Source organism: Chlamydotis macqueenii, chromosome 13 (assembly GCF_036417535.1).
Source record: "Chlamydotis macqueenii isolate bChlMac1 chromosome 13, bChlMac1.mat, whole genome shotgun sequence".
NCBI classification, from domain to species: domain Eukaryota; kingdom Metazoa; phylum Chordata; class Aves; order Otidiformes; family Otididae; genus Chlamydotis; species Chlamydotis macqueenii.
In genome coordinates this window covers 16,733,058-16,758,273 of record NC_141568.1, presented here as the reverse complement: position 1 = coordinate 16,758,273, position 25,216 = coordinate 16,733,058, and the positions used below count along the sequence as shown (strand labels likewise).

The 25,216-nt window shown below is 39.2% G+C and overlaps 1 protein-coding gene and 1 long non-coding RNA gene across 5 annotated transcripts in view; one reads left to right on the top strand and one right to left on the bottom strand.

Moving 5' to 3' along the window:
- The window catches only part of SMPD3 (sphingomyelin phosphodiesterase 3), a 124,428-nt gene that overhangs the window by 92,598 nt on the left and 6,614 nt on the right, over positions 1-25,216 (top strand). Inside the window, exons 3-6 of the mRNA XM_086757871.1 lie at positions 8,572-8,647; positions 15,875-16,030; positions 19,226-19,315; positions 20,160-20,223. Coding sequence (XP_086613997.1) covers positions 8,572-8,647; positions 15,875-16,030; positions 19,226-19,315; positions 20,160-20,223 — 386 coding nt within the window. The remainder of the gene's footprint in view (positions 1-8,571; positions 8,648-15,874; positions 16,031-19,225; positions 19,316-20,159; positions 20,224-25,216) is intronic.
- LOC147599145 (uncharacterized) overlaps positions 5,236-25,216 on the bottom strand; it is a 35,037-nt gene continuing 15,056 nt past the window's right edge. The window contains exons 2-5 of one of the 4 annotated variants that reach the window (XR_015259983.1): positions 20,489-20,589; positions 7,373-7,422; positions 6,296-6,343; positions 5,236-5,782 (exon numbers count right to left, since the gene is read on the bottom strand). This is a non-coding gene — a long non-coding RNA (uncharacterized LOC147599145). Of the gene's footprint in view, positions 6,384-7,372; positions 7,423-20,488; positions 20,590-25,216 lie in introns of all 4 variants that reach the window. The other 3 variants (XR_015259984.1, XR_015259981.1, XR_015259982.1) reach the window with 3 other exon arrangements.

Below are 25,216 nucleotides of genomic sequence, written 5' to 3'. Positions count from 1 at the left end.
TGATGACAGGCTGAGAGAGTTGGGGCTGTTGAGCCTGGAGAAGAGAAGGCTCTCCAGCAAGACCTTATAGTAGCCTTCCAGTACCTAAAGGGGGCTTATGAGAAAGACAAGGAGAAACTTTTTAGCAGCGCCTGTTGTGACAGGACAAGGGGTAATAGAAGGAGGTAGATTTAGACTGGATATAAGGAAGAGATTTTTTACAATGAGGGTGGTGGAACACTGGCCCAGGTTGCCCAGAGAGGTGGTGGATGCCCCATCCCTGGAAACGTTCAAGGCCAGGTTGCACGGGGCTCTGAGCAACCTGACCTGGTTGGAGATGTCCCTGCTTCTTGCAGGGGGGTTGGACTGGATGGGCTTTAAAGGTCCCTTTCCACCAAAACCATTCTATGATTCTATGATTTTGCAGTCAAATCAAGTTTAAAAGGTACCAATGAGTGCTAAGCAGAAATTGTGTAATGCATCACCTGTTTGTAATTCACTAGATTTCAAAATGTCAACATTCATCTTTAGACAGAGGGATTAGTATTTAGCTGTAGTTTCATAGGCTTTTAGGGATGCTGTGTAAGTTTTGGACAGTAGTGTAATAAAACCAGAAAACATCCTGAACTTCAGCTAATGAGTTACTGAGTTGGAGAGCTTGTCCATATTTTTCCAGATGTATCAATCTAATAAAACCTGTCACTTCTGCTGACAAATCTTGCCTCTCTCTTATCTTTAAAACTGTACTAGATATAACTGTAATGTAAATCTAAGCCATTCAAGACAGGTAAATACATATTTGGGGTAGGGAGGTGAATGAAAGCGGTATTCTCAAAATGGCTATTGAATGAGGAGAGGTTTTGGAGTGGTTTTCTTCCCACTGAGACTGGGAGATCCAGAAGTATGTTGCATAGAAGGCTGTTCTTCCTACCATTCTTAGTAGGAAATTATTCTGGTTTTTGGCATCTGCCAAGAGAGAATTTTAGCAAAAATAAGAATTCTTGTATAAAACACAGCATGTCAACATAGAGCAAAAGCAAAACTGCAGTCTGACGTGTGTAGTTTGAACAGCTAATAGTATTCTAACAAAATCAAAAGGAATCAAAAGGAAAAAAAAAGTCATGTGTTTTTTGCTAAATTTCTGAAATAACTTGTGTTTAATTAATATTAATTCCTAAGCTTATTAACAGATTTACTTTTCAAATTCTCTGAAAATTACTGCTGTTCTCAGGAAGTACAGTAATTGTGCAGAGAACATGTTATTATTCATTGCTTAAAGGAAACCTAGCAACCTTTGCTTTATGTGCAAAGCTAAATTTGTTTTCAAAAGAGCTGATACGGTGGTAACAGATGGTAGAAGGAGCAGTAGCTCTGATTGCAGAACTGCTTGGAAGCACAGCTTTGACTATTTGCTACTGTGGAAGTGCCTGCTTTGTATGGTAAAATAGGGTTCCCTGAACTAACCTCTGATTCTTCTTTTTGATGTTACTGATGTAGATACATTTTGCTGGGTAATTTCAGCTGTCTTTACTGTCCCATGCCAACTTGTGTGTTCTTGTGGCTGGGAATGAAGGGGCAACTTCTGCTACACAGTTGCACAACATATTCAGGGGAAGCCTTTTTACCTAAGGATTACACAGAAAAGGGGAATGGCTTTTTTTCTGACCCCCGTAAAAGATCATCTAGAGACTTCAGTGGTTAGATTTTCTTGTCCTTGATCAGTTGTCCAGTATCAAGTTATCCTAAGATGTATAAAAGAACTGTCTAGTGCTGTTCATGAATTTGTTTAAATAACTCTAAAGCTGTGCCATTTAAGTCAGGAGGGTAATGTAAACATTTTCCACATGTTCAGTTTCTGCTGTAAAATGTTAATGCAGGATTTGGATAGAGTCCAATAAACTGCCTGAGACTGTTTTTTAAAAAGACCCTACCACGGCACTGTACCATGTTCCTTCACTTTGACATAATTAATGTTATTAAATATTGTCCTTCAGTAATGGGGATAAATTAAAACTGTTGTGCAGGGTGAAATACAGGTTTCAGACAATGTGAGCTGCGGGCTTTATCCTCTTCAGAAGAGGAAGAGCCCTTCATTCATGGCACCAATTTACAGCCACTTTCCCTCGCATATAAGCTTAATGAAGCTTTGCCAAATAACTAACTCTCTGAGTTCATGGAACAGTAATTTCTGTCACATGGTAGAAAACATGGGGAAAAAACAGGATTCTGAAATAATCAAGTGCAAAAGTGGCTAGAAAGAACTGCAGAGCACCAAACAGAATTTTGAGCTGATCTCTGTAACATTTTAAACTAATTTATTTAATACATTTAAATACTATAATAATAAATTAGTAATTCATCTAATGCATCTTCCTTAGAAACTGCTACATATCCCTAAAGGCAAAAGACAGAGCTGTCGAAGTACTACAAATAAGACAGATCTTTTTACAATATGTCTAAGCTAAACAAAAAACTACTGCAAAGAACACAAAGTACAGGAATAAAATATATCTTTGTTGGAAGTTACCACTAATCTAAGTCATCTCTGTGGAACAGCAACGTTTGAATTGTGAATGTGAGCAGCTGCAGGTTTTCCTTAGCATCTTCTCTCTTGACAGAAACAGGAATGAGGACTTGGGCACACAGTTTGGTTATTGCAGTTAGTTTCTTGGTGCTGACTCTCCCATTTGTCTTGGAAAATTGCTGAAATTGAAAAAAAATGTCCAGGAGGGCTTGATACAGTTTGGGAGTTTATGGAAAAGTTGTACTGGAAAGAAAGAGAAATTATATTTTCCATTCTTTTCCTTCACTCTGTTGTTTGCTCATTATAATTGCATAGGATGTCTCTAATGGTATTCCCACAGTAGCTGAAACTGGGAGGTACTAACCGTGCACCGTTACCAACATGTCTCAGAGCAGCAAACCCAGGAGGTCTGAAACACAAGCGCGTGTGGATAGCGCTACTTGTGCACATACAGTTGCTTTATCTGCAGTAATTCAGTTGAATCTTAGGCTGGTGTATTTTTAATGGAGCTTCCCTTGAACTTAAACAATATTGGCCACATATGGTAAGATGAGTGTTTCTGTGGGAGTAAGTCACTGTCACATCTACTGTAAAGTCTGTTTCTGTGCCCTGCTCTTATTCTCTGTCTGGGGTATTTTATTTCTAAGACAAACAGTAGCTTGAGGTCCCTGCTTAGATGATGTTCTTTACAAATGCGGTGTTCATGCTTTTGCTTTTAAGCAGAGAGGTTTTTTTTTTCCCCACAGAGCATGCAGGTGTGCTTTTCAGCCTGGCTGGTTTTTCTTCATAATATGAACATCATTAGCTTGGTTCTTGTCATGACCATAAATTTGTTTGCCATAGAGCTATATACTTTGGAGACAAAAAGTGTCGCTCTTCAAGAAAATAACACAGGACTCGGTAATACAGTTCACATTTATTCCAATGGTAAAACTGACACCTTCATGGTCAACTAAGCTGATGAAATGAAGGGCTTTGCTCATTTACAGTCCAAGATGTGATTAAATGATAATGGCTGAAGTTAGAGCTATTCTGTGTAGTATACTACCTCCCTGAAGGATTCTTGATGTTGCGTTCAGATTATTTGCCTTTCCCAGCTTTGGGTTTATTGGCTGCATATAGATTGTGGGGTGATAAACTCTTTGGAGCTCTTTTTCCAGGAGTACGCCAAAATTTTAGCTCTCTTCTGGTTTGCACACCTGGATTTGTTTCCTGTGAAGGAAGAGGCAATGGCATATGCTTGGACCCGTATGTACAGAAACCCTTCATACGGGAGGGTACAAAAACCGTCCTACTTTATTTAGAATTTTTTGAATGGCTCCTGGCAACGTGAAACTTCTAGAAAATATCACTAAAGGTTGAGTTCCCCTCATAACAAACCTTTTGGTTTTGTCTATGCATTGTTATTGGTCAGTGTTTGAGAATATAGTTTGATTCTTTAATGGACTGAGATTTCTCATGTACGGCGTGGCCCAAATTTCTAAGCATTAAAGAGCATTTCCTTCCAAGTAGCTGATGATTTATTAACACAGCAATGATATGTTTGAAGCTGGTTTTGAAGCTGGTATTGAAATACCCCTGGTACTTGGGTAGCATTTCCCTATTTTTGTTTAAGTATCTGTTGATGCTTCTCTTGACATTCAGATGTAATAGAGCTGTTTTGCGCTGCTGGGACAGATGTGTGTAAATATAAACTGTTAAAGACAAGATATCTGTCATGTTTGCAGCTTTGTATACTTACTATAATGCAGCATGGTAAACATGAGATGTGCAAGATTTTCCAGTTAACTCAGAAAATGCCCATGATAGCAAGTAATGTGATTGAATTTAAAGTTACTGCCTTCACTCTAGCTCTAAAAATTTCAACTGTTGCTACTCCTTACATTTATTTTTTTTTCCCTTGTCAACAAGAGTCTTTCTGCCTTGTTGGCTTGATTCCTTTCATGAGCACTGTTTATTACCTGATACCAATCTAATTGGAAGGGGACACTACTCCTTAGTCCATATAGGACAAAATTTTATATACAATTATAGGAATGTACACAACCTTGCGTAATACAGCACAGTATCAGCGTGGTCTCTCCAACAGATTTTACTAATGTGCTGTGGTACAGAGATGAAATCTTTTAATAAAAAGTACTTGATGTCAAGTACTTTTGTGTACTTGGCACAGTCAGTATTCTGAAAATAAAAATTCAAAGCTGTCACTTTTGCACTTATTTATTTAATTTACAGGCAGGGGACAAATGTAAATATGTAGCCGTAGAAACTGGTATTTTGAATTCCAAACACAACCTTAGCAGGCTTTCTCCTTCATGGAAAAAAAGCCTTCTTCTCATCTGTAATGAGCTCTTTATGCCTCTTCCCCCCACCATCCTTGCCCCTAACAGCTTACAAAATGAAATGTTCAGTGGTGTAACAGGGATCAGAATCCACTCCTAGCTTCCAAATGTTTGACTAATTTGATTACTTAACCTTTGCAAATGTACTGAGAACTGGAATATATTTTGCAAATTTCAGCATAATATTGAAAAATATTAATTTGTTCCTGTCAAAATTATATAATTGGGACACATTATTAAACCACAAATATGTTCCCTCAGTTTTAACTTTACTTCTAGGTAACATCAGAGTTTAACAGGATATCACATACAATTTTTTTTTCTCTTGTAATAATTCTATTTTAAAATGCTGGGAACTTACAGGAAGGTAGTATCTAAATATATTTGTGAATTTCCATAGACACAGAAGAGTGGTCCATGACACAACTAAGACTATACAATGATATTTAGAAAGCAGTATCTGCAGTAGTTCCCTATAGAGGGGTAATTCAATGAATGTGTTCTTGATACAGAGCTACTAACATAGCACAGCTGAGATGAACTCAAGTCAGGCTTAGGGTTAAGGAGCCACTCTGGCTTATTTGCTTTCATATATTTTCTCTGTAAATATGAATTTAGAAGTTTCTTCTGTAATAAGCAGCAAAAATGATGTTGTATTTGTGAAGGACTGACTTGGTTTGGTGGAAGTAGAACCCTTCTGCCAAGATCCACGTTGCAGGCTGAAGTGAATGCTCAGTGCTGTCTTCCTGCAGGACTGCCACGTAGCTGCTCAGGCCGAGTCACCACAATGTAACATACCCTTGGAAATGGAACAGTCTAAAAGTAGCTACTGTATTTAGCCACACAAAGGAATGTTTTTTATGCAGAATTATAGGGCTTGTAATATTCCAGAGGTCAAATAGTTTTCCTGTCTGCACATCCCATAGTACTTGTCCATCTGTGAAATACCAAATTAGACTGAATCATCAGATTTTCCTTACTATTTTATTTCAGACCATATTTAATGTACTAGTGCTTCTGCTGTAGCTTGGAATTGACTAAGGAGGCTGCAATGGTATTTATTTTCTCTCCTAGTAGTTGTCACAAGTATTTGCCTCCATTATGACTCTACTCAAAATGACTCTGCTTGGTGGTTTACATCTATACTGCAACTCAAAAAAAACCCCAAAACCCAAAAGTCAAAGTTGGAGGAAATGTGAAATTTAGGAGGCAGGCTGCTTTGGATGTACTTCCATGCTGACACTTTCCAAGGAAATTCTAATTATGTTAATGTCTTCAGCTCTTGCTTTTGATTTTGGTGTTCTGTTTTCTTTTGTTTTTTAATTAGCACAATATTTATGAAAGGCTCTTTGCTTTTCCCCTCAGGGGTGTGTGTAAAGAAAGCGCAGAGCCCTGGGGCACTGTCCCCCTGTGGTGGCAACCCCGGGGGGCATTTGTTGTGCCCACCCACCTGCGTATAGTGGCAGTCAGTCTTTCTTCTAGGCCATTTCTTGTCATCCTTTGAGAGCAAAAGATCCCAAGTCCATTTCAGTATAGATCTGTGCACACAGGGACACTGTACACTACATATTTATTTATGATTAATGGAAATGAGTGTGATCCTACACATAAATTGGTTGCTGAGTGTGAGGCCTTGTCAGACACTCCACTAAGGCTGCACAGGAAATTCTAAAGCCAATTTGAGTTGATTTCTTTTTCTCAACTGTATATAATTTATGGTTGGATGTTCAGCCTTTAGACTTAAATCTTTTATGCTTTTTGGATAGAGACATTGATCCATCTGCTTTAGTCAATAAGAGGATTATAAGCAGCACATTCTTATAAGGCAGAAAACTACGTGCAGTATTTTCTTTTCAGGGTAGTTGCGGTAGGTGTCATTGAAAGATGTACGACCTGCACACTTTTTCTCTGTAGCAGGAGACAGTGCAAATTTGTAAACTAGTAGAGACTTTACAATATATAGTTTTCAGTGTTGAAGAGAAAATATGCTTTTGAATTATTAAGTTTGGAAAATATAATTCATACACCTGCCTGCCTTAGAGGATATAAACTAATGCTTTCTCACTTTTTTATTGGAATGGCATACGTTGCATAAAAAATTGGGAGAGAATGCTCCTTTAATTCACCTGTGACACTGTGATATATTCAGACCTAGGCAGCCTGAGGGAGTAAGAAAGAGGTCTGCATAGCGAAGCTCCTGCAGTAGTCGCGAACAGCCATCCAGCAGATGGGATGGGAAGATTTGCTACCATCTTGTGAGTTTAGGAGAATCCTCTGGCTTAGGGGTAGATTCACCAATGACTGTATGTATTTTCCTTGTATACCTCTCCCTTCACCTTCCCTGAAGCAGGTTAACTGGGAACAGCAAGAACACCATCAATACCCATTTGGAAAACTGTCTAAAAGAGGACTGAACAGACTGTGGAGAGAATAATGCAAGTTGCTTATTACATATTCTTCTAGCTGGAACAAAAGCTGAAAGTTAAAAAGGCATTGTTGAGTAGAAATGACTTCTAAATTCACTTACTGTAAAGCTGACTTTCCAGTTATAAAATGAATCAGATGGTTCTTGGATAGCTGAAAAAGAAGAAAACCAACCAAGCTGACAAAATTGTGTCTGTATGAAATGGAGCTCTGCTTGTTATTTAGAGGTGTCAGATGAAATTTAAGCCTAGCCTTGTAAAGGAGAGTCATCTGTGGTTTTATTTTCTGAGCCCTGGGTACAACTTTCCTCTGTGGGCATTTTTCTTTAGCAGTCCACGCAGTGTTGCCACGTTAACTGTCAACAGGAAAACCATACTCTCAAACTAGTTTCTTGCCTCAGTCCAAATCTTCATCCTCAAATCACTGGGAATTTTGACTTGCAGCTTAAGTCCTGAACTGCCAAAACCTTCAACGGAGTTGAAAACCTAAACCAGAACTTCATTCTACTTTGCTTGTGTGTCCACCAGCAAATTTTTTTAAAAGACCACAGCATATGATATGGATGACGAGTTATACTACGTTTCAGCTTCCCTGGAAGCCCCGCCTCACCTATGTGTAAGAGCAGGGGCTCAGGTTGTGTTTTCATCTGGTTGACAGACATGGGGGCTGCTGCTGTGAGGTGAAGAATGTAAACACTTTGCTGAGAGAAAGCAAAAATCCTCAGCATTTTTGTAGAAGAATGTAAAAAATCCACCAAAATCCAAAACTTGCTGTGGAATGGAGAAAACATGGTCAAAACCAGTATTTATTTCATGTTTCATCTTTTTCCTCAGACTCCCTTGGCCTTTTTTCCTTCTGCATTCTAGTCTTACACAGATACCAGGAGTTAGACTGCTGATATTAGTATTATAAGGCACTTCAGTGGTGGGCCTGAATCTTGCGTATGAACAAGGGCTGAGATGCAAAAGCACAGCAATGCAACTGAGACTGAGAACCAAGGGGACTGTGAAGAGCACGAGAAAGTCCAATTTTTGCGTGTGTTGCCGATCAAAATCTAAACGTTGAAGTAGTGGTGATCAGGGAGGAGTCACTGTGCTAGCAGCAAGCGTGACCTCAGTAGGCCCCAGTCTGTGTCTCTGGTGGGTTTTGTGTGTGTGTGTGTGTGTGTTTTCAAAGTGAAGCTAGGTGGAAGGAGTGGTGAAAAAGGCCAATACCGTGTACAAAGGCTGCACAGCCAGGCTGGAAGTGGAGTCATACGAGATCTTCCATTAATCACCTTTTTATTTCTTCCTTCCCTTCCAGGTGCAAGTGGGAAGTACACCTCAGGACCAAAGAATTGTGGGATACATTTCCTGCACTCACTTGCAAGCTATTGCAGGTACTGTCCCAATTTACATATCTTAGTTTTTACTATTTCTAGGTCTATGGTGGTATTGTTGTGCAAAAGTAGCGAGCATTTATCCTCCAATACTTCTGACAAAGTGCAGTGTGCATTGCAAACAGCAGTGAAATAGCCAAAAAAGAAGGGTAAAGAACTATGTCCCCAAACATTTTCAGTCTCAGAGTAATTAAGTATTACAGGACACAAACAAAAAACATCCCTTGAGAGCTCTTCTTCTCTTTGCTCCCTCTTAACCAAATACTGTTATTCTAGTAAATACATTCCTATCATCATTACTCAACAGCATTTAACAACCCATACTGTGAGTATTTTCTTTATACATAACTAGGGGGCTGTCAGAATATACAAGTTGTGACAATTTTTCCGTCAGAAATCAGCAGCTGGAACAAGCCCAAATTCTTGGGGTTTTGACGTGCAAATATCATACATAAATGGCTAGCAAGCTAATACACTCACTGAAAAATTCTCTTAGTCATGTAGGACAAGCAGTCCCACTACTGCATGACACAGCATGCTTTGTGTCCTTTGTTTCATGAAAAAATATTTTCTAAGGTCATTAAAGATAAATAAAATGCAGAAACTCTTAGCAGGATGTCAAAGGCTTTTTTTTTTTTAAATTTAATTTTCACTGATTTATCTTAACAAAGAATGAGATGTTCTTTAATAGCAGATTTCTGTGTTTGTGAGATACGTGGACTCTCCTGCTTCCTGTAACCAGACTGGAATTTCATGTAGCTCTGTCAGGTTGCTGGGGGAGACTGTTCCTCCTCAACTATCTTATGACCTCTTTTTACGATAGTATCTCAACACTCGGGTCTCCTTTTAATATTAAAATTCAGAACAAGACTAAGGTAGGTGGGTGGCCTTATCTCCATTTTACAACCCAAGTCCAGAAAGCAAGGGGAAGAAAAGTTAGTAACTTCGGGCTGTTTTATTAAAGTTTTAGTATTCTGATTACTTGAAATCAAAATGCTTCTCCATTTTGGCTGTTTGCCTGAACACTCGTCAATTAAAACTGACAAATACTTTAAATTCTTGGCCATGCCTATGGAAAATTTTCTATGTTTCTCGATCTTTTGCATCAAAACTATTCATTCTATACTTAGAGTAGGTGCAGTAGTAAAATAAAAGCCAAATCTACAAACCTGTACTTTGTGTAAGATCAGAATTTAATTTAGCCAGAGGGGTTGATTTCCTTAGTTTTACTTAAAGCAACTGCCATTCTTGTGTTCCTGAGAGCTGAGGAGCATGACACAGCCCTCCCACACCGCTTGAAGATAGCGTGTATGCTGCAGACGGAGGCAAGGCAGTAATGTATTATAAATGGTAGAACTCTGAACCTATGCGCTACAGCATGTCTGGATTAACCCAGTCAGGCAGCTAGCATTTATTCTACTTTGCCAGTGCTTCAGTTGCAGAGAGACAGACTTGGGAACAAAACTGCCAGTCCCTGAAGTACATTAGAGAGACTGGATAGTTCTAAAGAAGATTCATGAATTTTTCAGCTACATTTTGACAATGTAACATCCTTCTCTGGTTTTCTATTTTTAACTCTGGAATTATGGTAATGTACTGTGAGATTGCTGTTGTGGAGCTGAGATTCGTTGCTGTTCTAGTTCAGGTTATAAACCTCCATTTTTAGTCCTGTTGTTTTTTACTACCAGTCATGTACTCTCAGTTAGTCTTTGATAACCACATTGTGAAATCCCTAATATACTAAAGAGGAAGAGGGGTGAGGGAAGAAGAATGGGGAAGTAATGTTCTATTTTCAAAATCAGCCTAAAGCTTCTTCAAGGGTAAAATGCAACCTTTCATTTTCCAGCTTTTTCCTTCACATTTTTAGGCTTATCTGGTTCAAACTAGATTCAAATAGAGCAGACAATGATTTAAGACTCTAACTGTTCTTTGACATACTAGTTTATGTAATCAAATGGAAAACTAAAGTTCATAAGTTTGGCAGAGCTGTGCTTTCTGATTTGTATCATCTGATTCATAACATTTCACACATTAAAAAATTATCTAAAAACCAGTTCAACAATGTAAAGATGTGGTATCTATAAAAACAAGTACTGTTTAAAAGGTTAGCCATTTAAATCCTCTTGTCACACATGGCTGAGTACAATTTGGCTTCCCTTCCAGGATACATAAACTTACACTTGACAGTTCTGATACTTACATGAGTATAAAATGACAGGATCCAACTGCTTACGGTCAGGGGTGAACTACTAATGCTTTTTTCAAGATATGTGCTGGCTCAACTCTGTTCTGAGCAATTACTATTTTTTCAGACCTGAAATTCACCTTTTTCAATAAAACTTTAGAATTAGATGTTGCTTATCCTGTCAATTCTCTACCTATTACTAAATGGTGCTGTGAAGCAGCTCTTCATTTCCACTGTGGAAATGGCTGCATTTCAGTGACAAATGAAGGGATCTTTTAATGAGACTTGACTGTAATTATTTTCCAAGGGGCTGTTAAGTTTACATGGTTCTTTTATGTCTTTCAATTAGTCAGTGATTAATGTTCTGGACAGGTTTTGCTGCCTAGAATCCACCCACCTCCCAAGTCCCTCTGAGCCATGCCTTTCAGACACTCCACCACGTCATCAAAACAGAGTTAGCCTCAAGCTACTCCAGCCCAGGTCCAGACGATGTAGCATGCTGGATGCTATCTCATAACTTCGTTCACGTCCCTGTTTTGCATTTAGTGTGAATCTAGTCATGAGCAGCATAGACACTGGCAACTCACACTTCTCTAGCCCCAGTTTCATGTTCCACAAGTGTACACACAGCTTAAGCAGAACTCGGCTCAGCACTGAGAGATCCCTCAGTGTTTGAAATTCTGACTGTGCCGTCAGGAGTAACTTCAGTGCTAAACATCCTCAGGCAGCGATTTCACATATGCTTCTGAAATAGCAAAGCTGGCGTGTCCACACCATGGCAGCCTGCCCTTGCCCCCTCCCCTCAGGTGTGCTAACACAGCTGTTGTAGGCTGTGTTGCATTTGACTGGGGACCTGACCTAGCTGAAAAGTAACCCAGCAAAATAAAAGGGGAGGTTTTGTTGTTTTGGTTTTTTGAGTGGTTGGGTTTTATTGTTATATTTTGTTTTCCCAGCCTATCCTGGATTAAGTATTTTATGAATGTAGGGATCTACTTAATCTGTCACACAGTCAGGTGTGACACAGCCTGACTCATGGCTAAACTGAAGCCTTTGGTTGTGATATGGAGACAACTTTTCCTTTTGACTAGGCTTTACATCCTACACTTTACAAGTTTTTTTTTGCTCATATTCCGCCAATATATCCCATAGCGCTTATCAGTGCTGAGAACTCTGGTTTTAAAAGCCTCCAGTGGATCTTTTCATTTCCTGACTAGGCCTGTTTGCTGCTTTTTTCAAAGACCACAGTGCTCCTTCTAACATCTTTCAGAGCTGGACAAAAAAGTCTTCCTCAGTGTGTAGTACCTACCTATTCCACTTAAGCATTTCCAAAGTGAATGGTAAGGGCAACTATGATTATCCTATAATGAACAAAGGTGCAGTATTTATTTACCCTGGCTGAGGTTTTCACTTACTCACACTACTCTTTCATCCTTCCACAAAATTTGAAGCTGAAGGGAACTTGCAAAGAATTTGGAAATGCTGACTGCAGGAACCAGTCACAACACAATTATTTGCATTTTCCAGGCCAGTTACTGAGAAAAAGAGTGTAGAGCAATTAGCACAAATCTGTATTCTCTGGCTAATCACTGGTGGCAGTTTAATTAGAGCTGAAGGCTGGAAGAACAATAAGCTGAATGTTAGGGTTGCGAGTTAATACCTAATTCTCCTCTGTTAATATTTACTGATGCTATTTCATTTCAGCAGCAGCTCCCCTGACTGTTCTGGATTCAGAGGCTTCTCCTCCGCTTAGGTGTCTGATAAGTTCAGTTATCTTTCATCTCGAAAGCTTTTGATCATTGGGAGCTAGTGAGACTGACTCTCACTATAACTTTTGCATACAGATACATGCAGTACCTGCTGTGTAGCTGCAGTAAGCTGGAAACCATTAGTTTAACATTAATCTCAGAAAACAATTCTATTCGAGTCGCCTTAGAGGATCGTATCTTTTGTCACAGAAATGTAGCTCATTTGGTTGCACGTGCTCCAGGTACTGTACTGAAGTGCAGTTACTTCTGTGACCCCTAGTGGGGATAATCAGAGATGCCAGACTATCCCAAGTTCTACACTTTCTAAAAAGAAATGAAAGTGATCTCTAGAGTGCCAAGGCTACTATTTTTCTGTAGAGCCCTGAGGTTATCTGGTGTACAGTGCTGCTACAAAGTCTCAGCATTCTTACTGAGGAAGAGGTATGTCACTATGTAGTTGATGCTTTTTTAATAATAGCAATGCACCTTACCAGACACCTTTCACAATATCCTCCTAAAACATTTTTTCCTGTGTTTTGTTTTTCTCAAGAGTTTTCTGTTTTGGACAAATTTAACCTTTGTGTGTTTCAGTTAAGTGGGTTTGCTGCATTCTTCACTCTGGTCTGTGACAGGTTGCTGCCTGAGGTTTATGCTCATATAGTAATGGCCGCATTATTTTATCACTCATCCTAGAAAAGCCATGTTTGACGGGTAATTCACAGAAAATGGAAGAAAAACCTTGACAGTTCAGGGATGTAAAAGCCGGTCTTAGTTAAGCAATTTATATTATCAGGACTTTGTGGGAGCAAGACGGTTACTGCATTGTCAACAAGCACCATGCTTACAAGTTACGTTATGAGGAAATGAAGGCAGGCCATAAGAAAGTACTGGCCTAAGGAGATAAGATAGGATAGAGAGATTAAGATGCTGCAGAAGTACGACAGTCCATGAATTTCCATAAGCTTCACCAGGAATGAGAAAGTTGGGACTGTTCAGCTTCAGCAGTAGAAGGCTCAGGAAGGATCCTGAGCATGTAAATACCTGATAGGAGGCTGTAAGGAAGACAGAGGCAGACTCTCCTCAGTGGGGCCCAGTGACAGGACGAGAGGCAGTGGGCACAAACTGAAATCAAGAAATGCCATTTAAACAAAGGAAATTTTTTTTTTTTTTTTCTTTATTGTACAGGTGACTAAGCACCAGAACAGGTTACCCAGAGGGTATGGAGTCTCCATCCGTAGAGCTATTCAAAGCCTGACAGGACACGGTCCTGAGCAACCTGCTGTAGGTGACCCTGCCTGAGCAGGGGGGTTGGGCTAGATGATCTCCAGAGGTCCCTATCAAGCTCATGCTTTCTGTGAATCTGTACTTTTGTCTGTATCTATAGTTAAGCAGAATGCATATGTTAGTCACGCACACCTTTTGTGAGTAGTGTCACCTGCTCCAGGCTGTATTTATTCCACGTGACCTATTTCTTGTGCTTTTGTCTAGCTACGTCTTCACTGTGGGGATTTCTTGCACTATTGCAGCAAGGGGTTTTCCCAAGAATACGTTGGTCTGGATTTGCGTCAGGCTGTGCGATTAGGGCATTATGTGAACTTGAGGTGCAAGTACCTGTTTTTATACTGCAGCCCAACTGGTAAAGATTTGTTGGGAATAACGCATGTGGAAGAAAAAAAAAATCAGATTATTTGCTGTTGGAAATACCAATCTGAAGGCACGAGTCATTGTCAGAACGTATTTAAAGCTCTCTCTTTCCCTGGTCATATTCTTTTCCCTATTTTAATTATTTAGGATTGTATCAAATCATGCTTGGTTGAACATTTCTGACTCGGTTTGTATTTAACTGTTGTTTTAACCCCCTCCCCCAAGATGTTCTTGAAAATCCAACCCTCCACAGGTTAATAGTGGTAGGCAAGTGAAGTCCTGACCCCCAAAGTCTGTCTGTATGCTAATGCAGTTACAGTGTGCTGCAGAGTTCACCTTTTACATGTCTTTTAAGCTGCTGGGGACAGCTGCACTTGAGACGAGTGATTAACAAGCTGTGAGCATGTCGACTTGAATATTCACCACCTCCACAGTGGACACTAAAAGCAGCTTTGGACATACATAGCTGATGTTTCTAATTGTGTTTTACACCTTCTTAATAGCTAGCACAAAGTAGTGAATTAGGTTAAAGTAAAATTGTAGTCAGAATACGTCATTTTGGGTTTGCTGCTTTTCCTTCCAATTGAGGCATTTGAAAACAAGTTTTTTATTTTGAAAAGAAGTAATGTTGTTCTGACTTGACATATCATTTCAAGTCTGAAACAAGCAAAATTCTAACTGTTAGCTACAGGTACAGCAAAAACAAAAGGAAAGGAACGACAATATAGTGAACGATTATTTCTAGAATGTGTCTCTTCCTGCTCCTTTCCCCACATCAAGCTTTTGCTGTAATAATTTTAAGAGAGCAGTAATTAATTTTTCCTTAGAGTTCATGTCACCTAATGCGCTTGAAATTAAGTGTGGTTAGTTGCTATAATTAAGGAGCTGTTTTGTGTGTCAGATGGTTTCACAAAGAATATTTGGCAACCAATCAATCTCAACCCTTTCATACCACTCCTATAGAATAGGGGCACATCCTCAGTACATGTAGCTTAGTATAACTTCCCTGCAACTGGTGAAAAGGATTTGGTTCTTTATTTCTGAAGTAGTGCCTAGCAAAACCTTTAAAAATAGGGAAAAAAATAAATACCTCCAGCTTAGGCATTCTTACTTTTATTACACAAATAAAACCCTTACTCGGATGCACTACTACAGTATGAGTAAGCTGAATTTACCATCGATGTCTATTTACTAGTAACACTTGAAAGTTAAATTTTTCATGTTTAAAAATTGGAAAGCAAAGAATGATCAAGTGATTTACCCCAGAAGGTGCTGTCCAGTTTTGTCTGAAGTAGGATTTTAACTCTGAACTCCTGATTATAAATGTAATACGTCAGATCACCCTCCTCCTGTGGCTAGAAACGTCACCATTTTGGCTAGCTGTCTGCAGCACAGATTACTTGTCTTCTTATTTCTCCAGATGTGCCTAATATGATTGATTCCTGAAGGATATACTTGAATTGTCAGAAAGTATGGTTCCTAATGTACTTCATAAGCTCTACGTACTCGCTATACTGCTAGCCACACCTTTTTTTATCTTGCACACTTTTTCTCAAGATATCTGATTAGCAGCTAATATGTCTCTGAGTAACATGCTAAAAGGAGGTCTTATTTCTTGTTTTGGTTAACCATTTGCTTGCTTGCTTGCTACAGGAGATACTACTGTTCGATGTGAGCAGCTGGATATGCTTCAAGATTGGCTGTCTGAATTCAGAAAATCTACCTCCTCCTCCAGTACAGCCAATCCAGAGGAGCTGGTGGCTTTTGATGTAATCTGTGGAGATCTCAACTTCGATAACTGCTCCTCTGGTAAGACAAAGTTTTCCTTTTCCTGGTGTCTACCTATTCCAAAAAAGGAACAGGAAATTTCTTGATTCCTGTAGATTACAGCAGTATGCCAAGTAGTGACTGGCCTTTGCAAAGGAAGACTTAATTGCTACATATGCTTCTAAAATAGGTACTGGCCTTGAGGTGAGCCAAGGAGAGTAGTTCATGCTTATGAGCTCTGCTGACTTTTTAAGCATGATGCTTTCTAAGGCACAAAGGGCAACAATTTGTGACTTGTGGTAGTGATAATAAGGACAGATCCAGTGGTTTAGCTTTACTTGAATGAGGCAGACACCAGTTGTCCTAGAATGTTAGTCACTCATGAAAGACATGTATGTTATGGGATTTCTGTGGAGAAGAAGTAGTAAATTCATGCAGTGGAAAATATTGTGATAGTGCATATACTTAGAGATAGGAGATTAATGCTGCAGAGAGAACTAAACAGTGGTGAATCAGTTAGTTAGAAAAAATTAACTAATGCTGTGTACTTCTGAAGTTTTTTATTTTAATAAATTTTTAATATTTTTTCTATATTTGGATACTGAGGGTACCAGAAAAAGAACACAAAACCGTAATTAACGGGTGGTGAATTCCCAGAGATGGTAGCCTTGTCCAAACATAAATTAACTGTTAACAGTTGAATTGCCAACATAGAGCGCAGAGCATTGTGTTTGTGTATCCTCTCTGCCTTCCTGCTTCATTCAGCTCAGGAATCCAGGGAGAGCTCCATGCTGACTTTCTATTATGGCAATTGACTCTACTGGTTTGGAGCTGGCAAATGGATCTGCAGCAGCCAGTAGCCAGCCTCATGCAAGGCTGATGGCCAAAATGCCTTTTGCATGATTGTGCCAAAACCAAAATACTGAGATACAAAGAGTACAAGACAGGTACAGTGGGGGGGGGGGGGGTGTCATCACAGGGAGATGTTCATTGTCTGTGCTGCATTACAGGGAGATGTGCAGTGTACAGGGGAGCTCAGGCTGCAGCAATTCAGAGTAGAGTTTGTGGATTAACAGGTGAATTTGTGAACGGCATCTAATGAGAATTCTGTAGTCTTGATAAGAAGCCTAGGTAACTGAGGCTAAGTAAGCATTGTCTGATCTCAAAAACAACTAGTGTTCTCTAATCTTATGACTTGTATCAGACACTTGTAATGGAAGATTTTAGCAAACTTGGAGAAACATTTAATGGGGTAGAAAAGACCCAAACCACAGCCCTTCTGTTGTTTGTTTGTAGTTCATATGTACAAAAAAATAATTCCGTCACAACTGTATCATCCAAAGTAAACTCAGAATGGTCAGAGAAGGTGCTGGCAAGTGCTCTGACTGGTAGAAGAATCCATTATGCACTGTGGAGGCGAACAGTAAGTAGTAACGGGTACAGGATACTGTATTTAAACAAACGAGTACTAGCATAAAATGTATTGGTAGCAGTGGTACTAAGTTTTTAGGGACGAAAGGAAGAAATGTGGTCAGTAACACGTCTTCAGTTAGCCAAGCTGATACACACACCCTGAGGAGGCTGCTGCAGCAGCACTGATGAAGGGAGACACAAGCTGGGGGATACAGACAGACACATCTGTTTGACTGTTTCACTTGCAATATTATTGGACGGATGGAGTGGCCTGGGGGCAAAAATGTCCATCAAGGAAATAAACAATCTGCTGCGTAGCAAAGGAGAGACTGCCCAGCCAGACTGCAACAGGAAAGGGAATGGGGCTGCGCAGCATCAGGAGAAAATGATGGGAGTGAAACTGTGAGGCAGAACATGTGGTCAGTACTCTCCACCTGAGAAATTCTGGCACTCTAACCAAGATCTTGCACAAGAAGTACAGAGTATAATTAATGCTATTGTGACCTGTCTTTTGAAGGAAAAGTAAAACCAACTATTTGCTTTTGCAAATAATAGTTGTAAATATTGCAAACACTAAAGAGAATTGAAAAGTAGGTTATAAAAAAACCCAACATTTTATTTTTGGTATCTCTGCAGCTTATTTACATCCCCCTCCTCCTTAAAATTCACTCAGGCTGGAAACTGAAATTAAGCTGGCTATTTCATTTCTTATGAACTAAGCACGATTAATGCAATGTTTTGTGCGGTGTTCTCCATTTTTACATTACTCATTGCTTTAGGAACATTTGTTAGCATTGCACAGAATTGAATATTTTAAGATTTTTTTTTTTCAACAATAATCGGCTTCCTGTAATTCTGTAGATGATTTTCTGTATTCTTTCCTACTCCACAGACTGATACGGCATGTAATTAATGTTTCCATGAATATCAAGCTTCTATTCTTAGATGTATTGGCAATACAGTTTTCAAAGATCTCCAGGGCCATGAGCAAGCTTATGCTTGCGACAAAATTTCTGCAACTCAGTTTTTCCCTCCAGCTTTACAGAACATTACGACAACATTCATACAGTCAATTCACCCTTAGTGGGAACATTATTAGAAAGTTACTTACTGTCAGGTTGCTTTGGGCTGACTTGAGTAAGTGTCTATTATGTTTTTAAATCTTTTAGCATACTATAAAAAAAAGCTTTCCAGTCAGATGAGTTAAGTTTGTCTCATCATCTGTGACTTGTCACTATCAGTGCCACAGTTACAAACTAATAATGACAGAAATTTAGCCTATCTTAGAAAGGTCATGCCGATCATGTTTAGAATGGCTTTAATGCTCTAGATAAGATAATATCCCAAGCAAATTATCAATTCTTTGTCCTTTCTCGTATCTATTATAGCTTGGAAAACATTCAATAAATTCTTCTGGAGCATGTCAAGCACAAACTTTTATCTTCAAACTCACCAAGATGTACATATACGCCCTCCATCAGCCAGTTACATTGTGAAGTCAGTCCAATTCTCCATGGTGTGTTGTATCTCAACAAAAGTTTTGTACTGGTGTAAGCAATGCAATGTCAATTGCAGGGTATGGAAATATGTTGGAAAACCTTCACCTCAGTTTACAGCTAGAAACTACAAGCATTTGCTGGAATTTCTAATCAAGACAAGATACTGCTGTGCAGTAAAGCTACTACTGAACTGGTTCAAATCCACCCTGTATACGTTTACTGAGTAGGAAGGACTTGCCTTTTCTGTTGTGGCAGAACACAGTTGTCCACAGGTTTACAAGATTTAGCTGACATGCCTTTTCTTGGGCTGGTTCTTTCCTTGCAGAGGACAAGTTGGAGCAACAGCATTCTCTGTTTACACACTACAAAGACCCGTGTCGAATTGGTCCTGGGGAGGATAAACCATGGGCAATCGGTAAGACCTTCCCTAGCTATGGGTTTGTGAACATTTGTCTGTCACTCACATGACATCTATAAGCAGCAGATAGTTCAGCTAAAGGGCAGTAAGAATTTTGTAGAGACCAAATTTACAAGGGGTATTTCTGTAGTGTGTATTATATAGACTTTAACAGTGTCTTGTTGAATTATAATTAAGAACCAAACAGATCTCAAACTTCAGTCCACATTCTAGAACTTCCGCATCAAGCTACTTGAATGCCTTCCCACATCTTTTCTACTTTTCAATTAATCTCTAGATTACTTTGGGGCCAGGGGGGAAGGGGAGCTAAGTTACTGTTTCTGTACTTTCTGCACAAAGTGAAAGCCTGATCACAATGTTCCATTTGGTGTTCTATAAATACTGTAAGTGAGGATGTAACAAAGCAATTCAACAACAGTACGAACTTGTAGGGTTCATCTTATAAAAAATTTCATGGAACTCTGAGATATTCAAACCTAGTGAAACTCAGTTGAACTTGGTGAAGTTTTAGATTAGGAATTAGACTTTCTCTAGAGGAGCAATTATGTAACTGTGAAGATAGTAAAGGTAAGAATGTGGAACTGTTTAATACTGTGGCTTTACTCTATTGTAGCAGAAAAACAACAACAACAAAAAAATCAGAGACATTGGGGCTGAGAAACCAGAAGGGCAGAGGCAGTGTTTTGAAAGGGGGCAGGCAGGAGGAAGCTCTGGACAGAAAAGTGAACACAAAGCACTCTCAGTCAGAGCCGTCCCCTCTCCCGCCCTGGAAGAGGGGCTTCCTGAGAGGTGAGTCACAGGCGGTACGCTGGGACAGTCACATCTCCCTTTCTGTTCACAGGTACCTTGTTGGATCCGGAAGGACTGTACGATGAAGAAGTGTGCACTCCAGATAACCTACAGAAGTATGCAATTCCTAATCCTCCCACATGCTTTAGACATTTCCTTAAAAAGACAGTTCATTGCTTGCTATTTAACATTTCAAAAACTGAGGGGTGTTTTATGAACTGTAAAAAACTCCTAACATAATTTTTTACTCAGGGGTACTTGAAAAGGAAAAAAGGGAAGGAAAAGTGGCTGCTTCTCTAAGTCTAATAGAATTGGCTTCAGTGGGTGAAAAGATGAGAGCAACTCCAGTCAGTGTTTTTATGTCTCTAGAGTTGGTCCTACCTGGACAGGCCCATAGGACGAGAAACTCCGAGCACTACTGAAAGCGATACGCAGCTTGTCTGAAAGTCTTTCTCCAGGCAGCCAGTTCTGTGGTCACAGCACTATAAAGGCAGCAACAAAAGGAAATGTAGTTTTCCTCAAATAAAAAAAGCATCAAGTTTAAAACTCTACCCCCAACCCAATAACTAATTACCCATTCTAGAAAGCTTGCAGAATGCAGTACATCTAAAAAAGCAAGTTCACAAATATAGAGAGGAATTACACAGCACATCAGACGTAACTGGGAATATGGCTTAATATCTATGGGTGATACTAGTGCAGCATGTTTGGAGCGTTTGATACTGAGAAACAGGTATCTTTGGTTTGAGCTAGTTGACTTATGAGAAATAAAAATCCCCTTAATTTGCAGAAGTCTTAATTTCTCTTGACTGGCATATTATTTAACAAACAGTACGAGTATTCAAAAAGTTTATAAGCTTTGTACATTTTAGAGCAGCCTTTAATGAATGTAATAACCCTTTTTGCACCATCTCTACCTTGAAGGCCAGGTTAATGGACTAAATTTGTTGTTATCATGAGTAACTATAAAAGATGTTCTAGCTGTTCATTACCAAAATATACTAAAGAGGTAAAGTTATTGGAATTAATGAGTCCCTGCAGATGCTTCAGTTAACACACGTAACAGAAAGAGTGCATTATATAGGCACACTTCATGTTGGCATTTTTACTCACTAAGTACAGTACACTGCATGGCACAGATGGACACTTGGTTGAATGTATTAGGTGAGGCAAAGTCTTGAAGTCTTCTTTCTATCAGTCTTGAACAAAGAAATTGAATTCTAGACATAAGGTCTGGGTTTAGCTTATATCCAAAATAAAGATTTGTTACAGCAAGTCACACTTTGTGCATTCAAGAGCCTGCACAATTTCCAGGCATTTCTATTCACGTGTTGAAAACATTAATTTGGTACATGTGAAAGGGGTTTCTGGAAAGCAAAAGTAAGGTAATTTGGCCCTACAATCAAGCTTGCAAATGCAAATCTGTATGTGGGTGTAACATTCTATTTTATAGTTCCAAGAGCAGGCTTGGAAAGGGGTTTTTTTGTTTTGTTTTTTTTTTTTTTTTAAAAGCCAACCCTGTTTCAAGTGCCTTTTGAGACAACCTGCAATCTGTCACCAAATTAATTTTGGGGTATTTTGTTTTATTTCCTGAAGAGTTAGTTACTTATTTGTCAGTGGAACTTAACTGCTGAATATACCTGCCTGATAGATAAAGAGCCATCAAATGACTGATGAAGATTTAAGAGTATTATTTCCTATGTCTCTGTACAGCATCTCAGTATGAAATAACTGGAAAATATTCTTGAGTGTTGGTAACAGAATATACATAATACTTTTTGATGTGGCTTTCAGTTTTCTGCAATGCGTTCCTATTCTCTTAAACTGATGGAAAAACCCCTCTGTTAGACAGGAATTTCCACTAGCTTTTTATGCAGATCTGCAGGGAATCAGAGCTCTGCATGTGCACATTATGTAGACATGCTCATATTTGAGCGAAACCATCACTTCACGAGAGGCCAAGAGAGCCTGTCCTCCCATCTCTGCAAAGAACTAGTAAACATAAAAATTGCCAATAAGTTCAGTAAAATCTAAAGCCATTAATGGAATCTGGGCTTTAAAGACATTTAAATACGTGAAATAGCAAAGCACCTGTGGAGCACTGTCTAGCTAACAAACATCATTCACATACACAGCAAAATACAGTACAGCCTAAAATTGATCCGTTCTTATATTTTTCAGTAATAAACCTTGATCACACTTTACAGTTGTTTAAAGCAGACATTCCAATTGGCAACGTAAGCTATCCAGAGGATTATTTCTTCATCAGCACTCTTCTCTAGTTTATAAATAAAATTAAGTAGTTCACATTACTAAAGTAATTAGGCCATAAAAGCAGCAGAACAACTAGTTCTTAAATATCTCTTTCAAGTTAAGTACAGCATACGTAAAACATCAGACTAGAAGAACATACTTGGTATAAATAATAAGCAAGTCATTTATAATTATAGAACAATTAATAAGCTAGATCATAGAATCACAGAATGGTTAGGGTTGGAAGGGACCTTCAAAGGTCATCCAGTCCAACCCCCCCTGCAAGGAGCAGGGACATCTCCAACCAGATCAGGTTGCTCAGAGCCTCGTCCAACCTGGCCTTGAACGTTTCCAGGGATGGGGCCTCCACCACCTTTCTGGGCAACCTGTTCCAGTGTTCTATAACTCGCATCGTAAAAAATTTTTTCCTAATTTCTAATCTAAACCTACCCCCCTCTATTTTAAAACCATTACCCCTCGTCCTATTGCAACAGGCCCTACCGAACAGCCTCTCCCCATCTTTCTTATAGGCCCCCTTGAGGTACTGGAAGGCCGCTATCAGGTCTCCCCGGAGCCTCCTCTTCTCCAGGCTGAACAGCCCCAACTCTCTCAGCCTGTCCTCATAGGAGAGGTGCTCCAGCCCTTTTATCATCTTTGTGGCCTCCTCTGGACCTTCTCCAACTGGTCCATGTCCTTCTTGTATGATGTAACAATCTGGGCCATGCCACAGTGCTGGAAGCCAAACAAGCTTCTGCTCAGAAAGGCTTTTATGAAATGCACACAAATAATCTCATCTCACAAAGACAACTGTCACCTTCGAGCAAAGCACAGCAATAAGCACATTTTCATCTCTAAACCCTGAATAGAGTCTGCCACAGGAGAGCATGTTACAGCACAGCTAAGAAACAGGATTTAAATGCAATTTTTTTCCAGTCTCCACTTGCTGGACAGTGGCTCACAACTCTGGGCACAGGCTGGAACACCAGTAAGGAAAGTCTTCCTTCATTTGGGTGCTTCTTGCCTGAAGGAGAGATAGTCCCTCCAGCTTTATGATGAGGGAGTAAGTTTTGTTTTATGGCTCCCTTACATAAACTGCTTTTCATAATCTTTGTTCACTGCAGCTATGGTCAGTGCTACAGCGAAACCATCATCACGCAGCTTCTCTGGCCAGAATGTTCATACTTAAGCTTTGGAGTTATCTGGGACTGAAAATTTTTCAAGGAAAAAAAATGAAGTTCCAGTTACTTTATATCCTCCCTTTCTTTGTGTCCTATGAATTAAGACAATTATTCTGACAAAATTCAGGTTTAGTTGTGCAACTCCGTCTAATTAATTATGTTCACTTAAATTGTTAGCATGGCATAGCCAGATGGCCAGAACGTGTGTCTACTTCCTGTAGAGGCAAACAGCAACCACTGCATACAAAGTGGTAGAAGTTTTAGTCAGAAGCAGATGCACGCACATTTACAATTTGTTTTCCTTATGTATCTGAAATTAACATTTCCCTTCCGTAAGCAGTTGTACAGGTTAAGTGAATACTCAGCGTTCACAGACTTTTTAAAAGGACACAATTGAAGTGAAAACAAATTCATCTTTTAAATTAATGCAAATAAGATTTTTTGCAATAGTACTGCAGCACTAATCAGCAGTTTCTTCTACTTTGTTACTTAATCAGCTTTGGCAAATATAAACACACTTTTTGAAACAGGTCAGTCCCATCAAAGAGCTTGCTTTCTTGAACTTAGAATGTCAGGAAGTGAATCATTTGCAGTAGCTGTTTGTAGAATCAGCTTGCAAATAGGCTGCAGACAGTAAGCTAATTAACACTAGTTATAAGATTACAGTCTAAACCTGAGTAATACATAAAATGAAGCTTACTTTTATAAACTGGTTACAATAAATTCTAAAAATCTTCAATACCTCACTAAGTCCAAAGGGGGTTCAGAAAAGTTCTAATTAAATAACCGTATGACCAGAATTTTGTCATTGTTATCTTTTGAAGGCACAGAAAGTACTTCTTTTATGTATCAATCGACCCAAACTTACACATTATAACACTACTGAGACCTAATCAACTGTACCAAGTGCTATGTCCCCTCTGCCACCGCTCAGATCTTTCCAATGAGACAAAATTTGACAAAGAAACCATTTGAATCTCAAACATTAAAACACATTATGAGAGGCTAGTGTTTGTCACTTGTTTTTCCTTCATTCTGTACTCTCATATGCATGCATTAAAAAAAAAATCCAACCTTCTAAATCCAACCCCTTAAAATCCATCCAAAGTCAAGTCTTAAAAAACTGGGTGATAAAAAATATCTTACTTTTTTCCAAGGTGAAATGAAAGGCTTTGTACCTGCTAGGACCCAAGTTCATGGCTCAGTGTTCTTCCTGCAGCAGTTGATGATGTAGCTTAATGGCTTAATCAACTCTTACAAGGGAAGCCACAGAACCTTGAGCTCAGGGTTTTGGCAGGTAAGTAAAAGAAAATTATTTTCAAGGAGGTGGTTTTGAAAGTAGTTTGTTTCTGTGTTTTCAGCCAGATACCAAAACCACAACCTGCACAGTTATGATGTAAACCAGCTCTGATTGTACTTGATCTTTAACTGTCTATGTAACACCTCACACATGCAGTTACAGTGCGTAGCTCCTGCTGCTGCATGCACAGTTGTGTCTGTTGCCTTTAGCGCTCCTTTGGCAGGTCTTTTAAATAGAACACAAGAAGGCAAATCAAGTTTCCTTTTAAACCCAATGCAACAGCAAAACACCACAGAACACCACAGCAACATAGAATTATTGTAAAAATAGTGTCTCAGGGACCTTTGTGGGCTTAGTCCAAAATTATGTTCAAAGCAG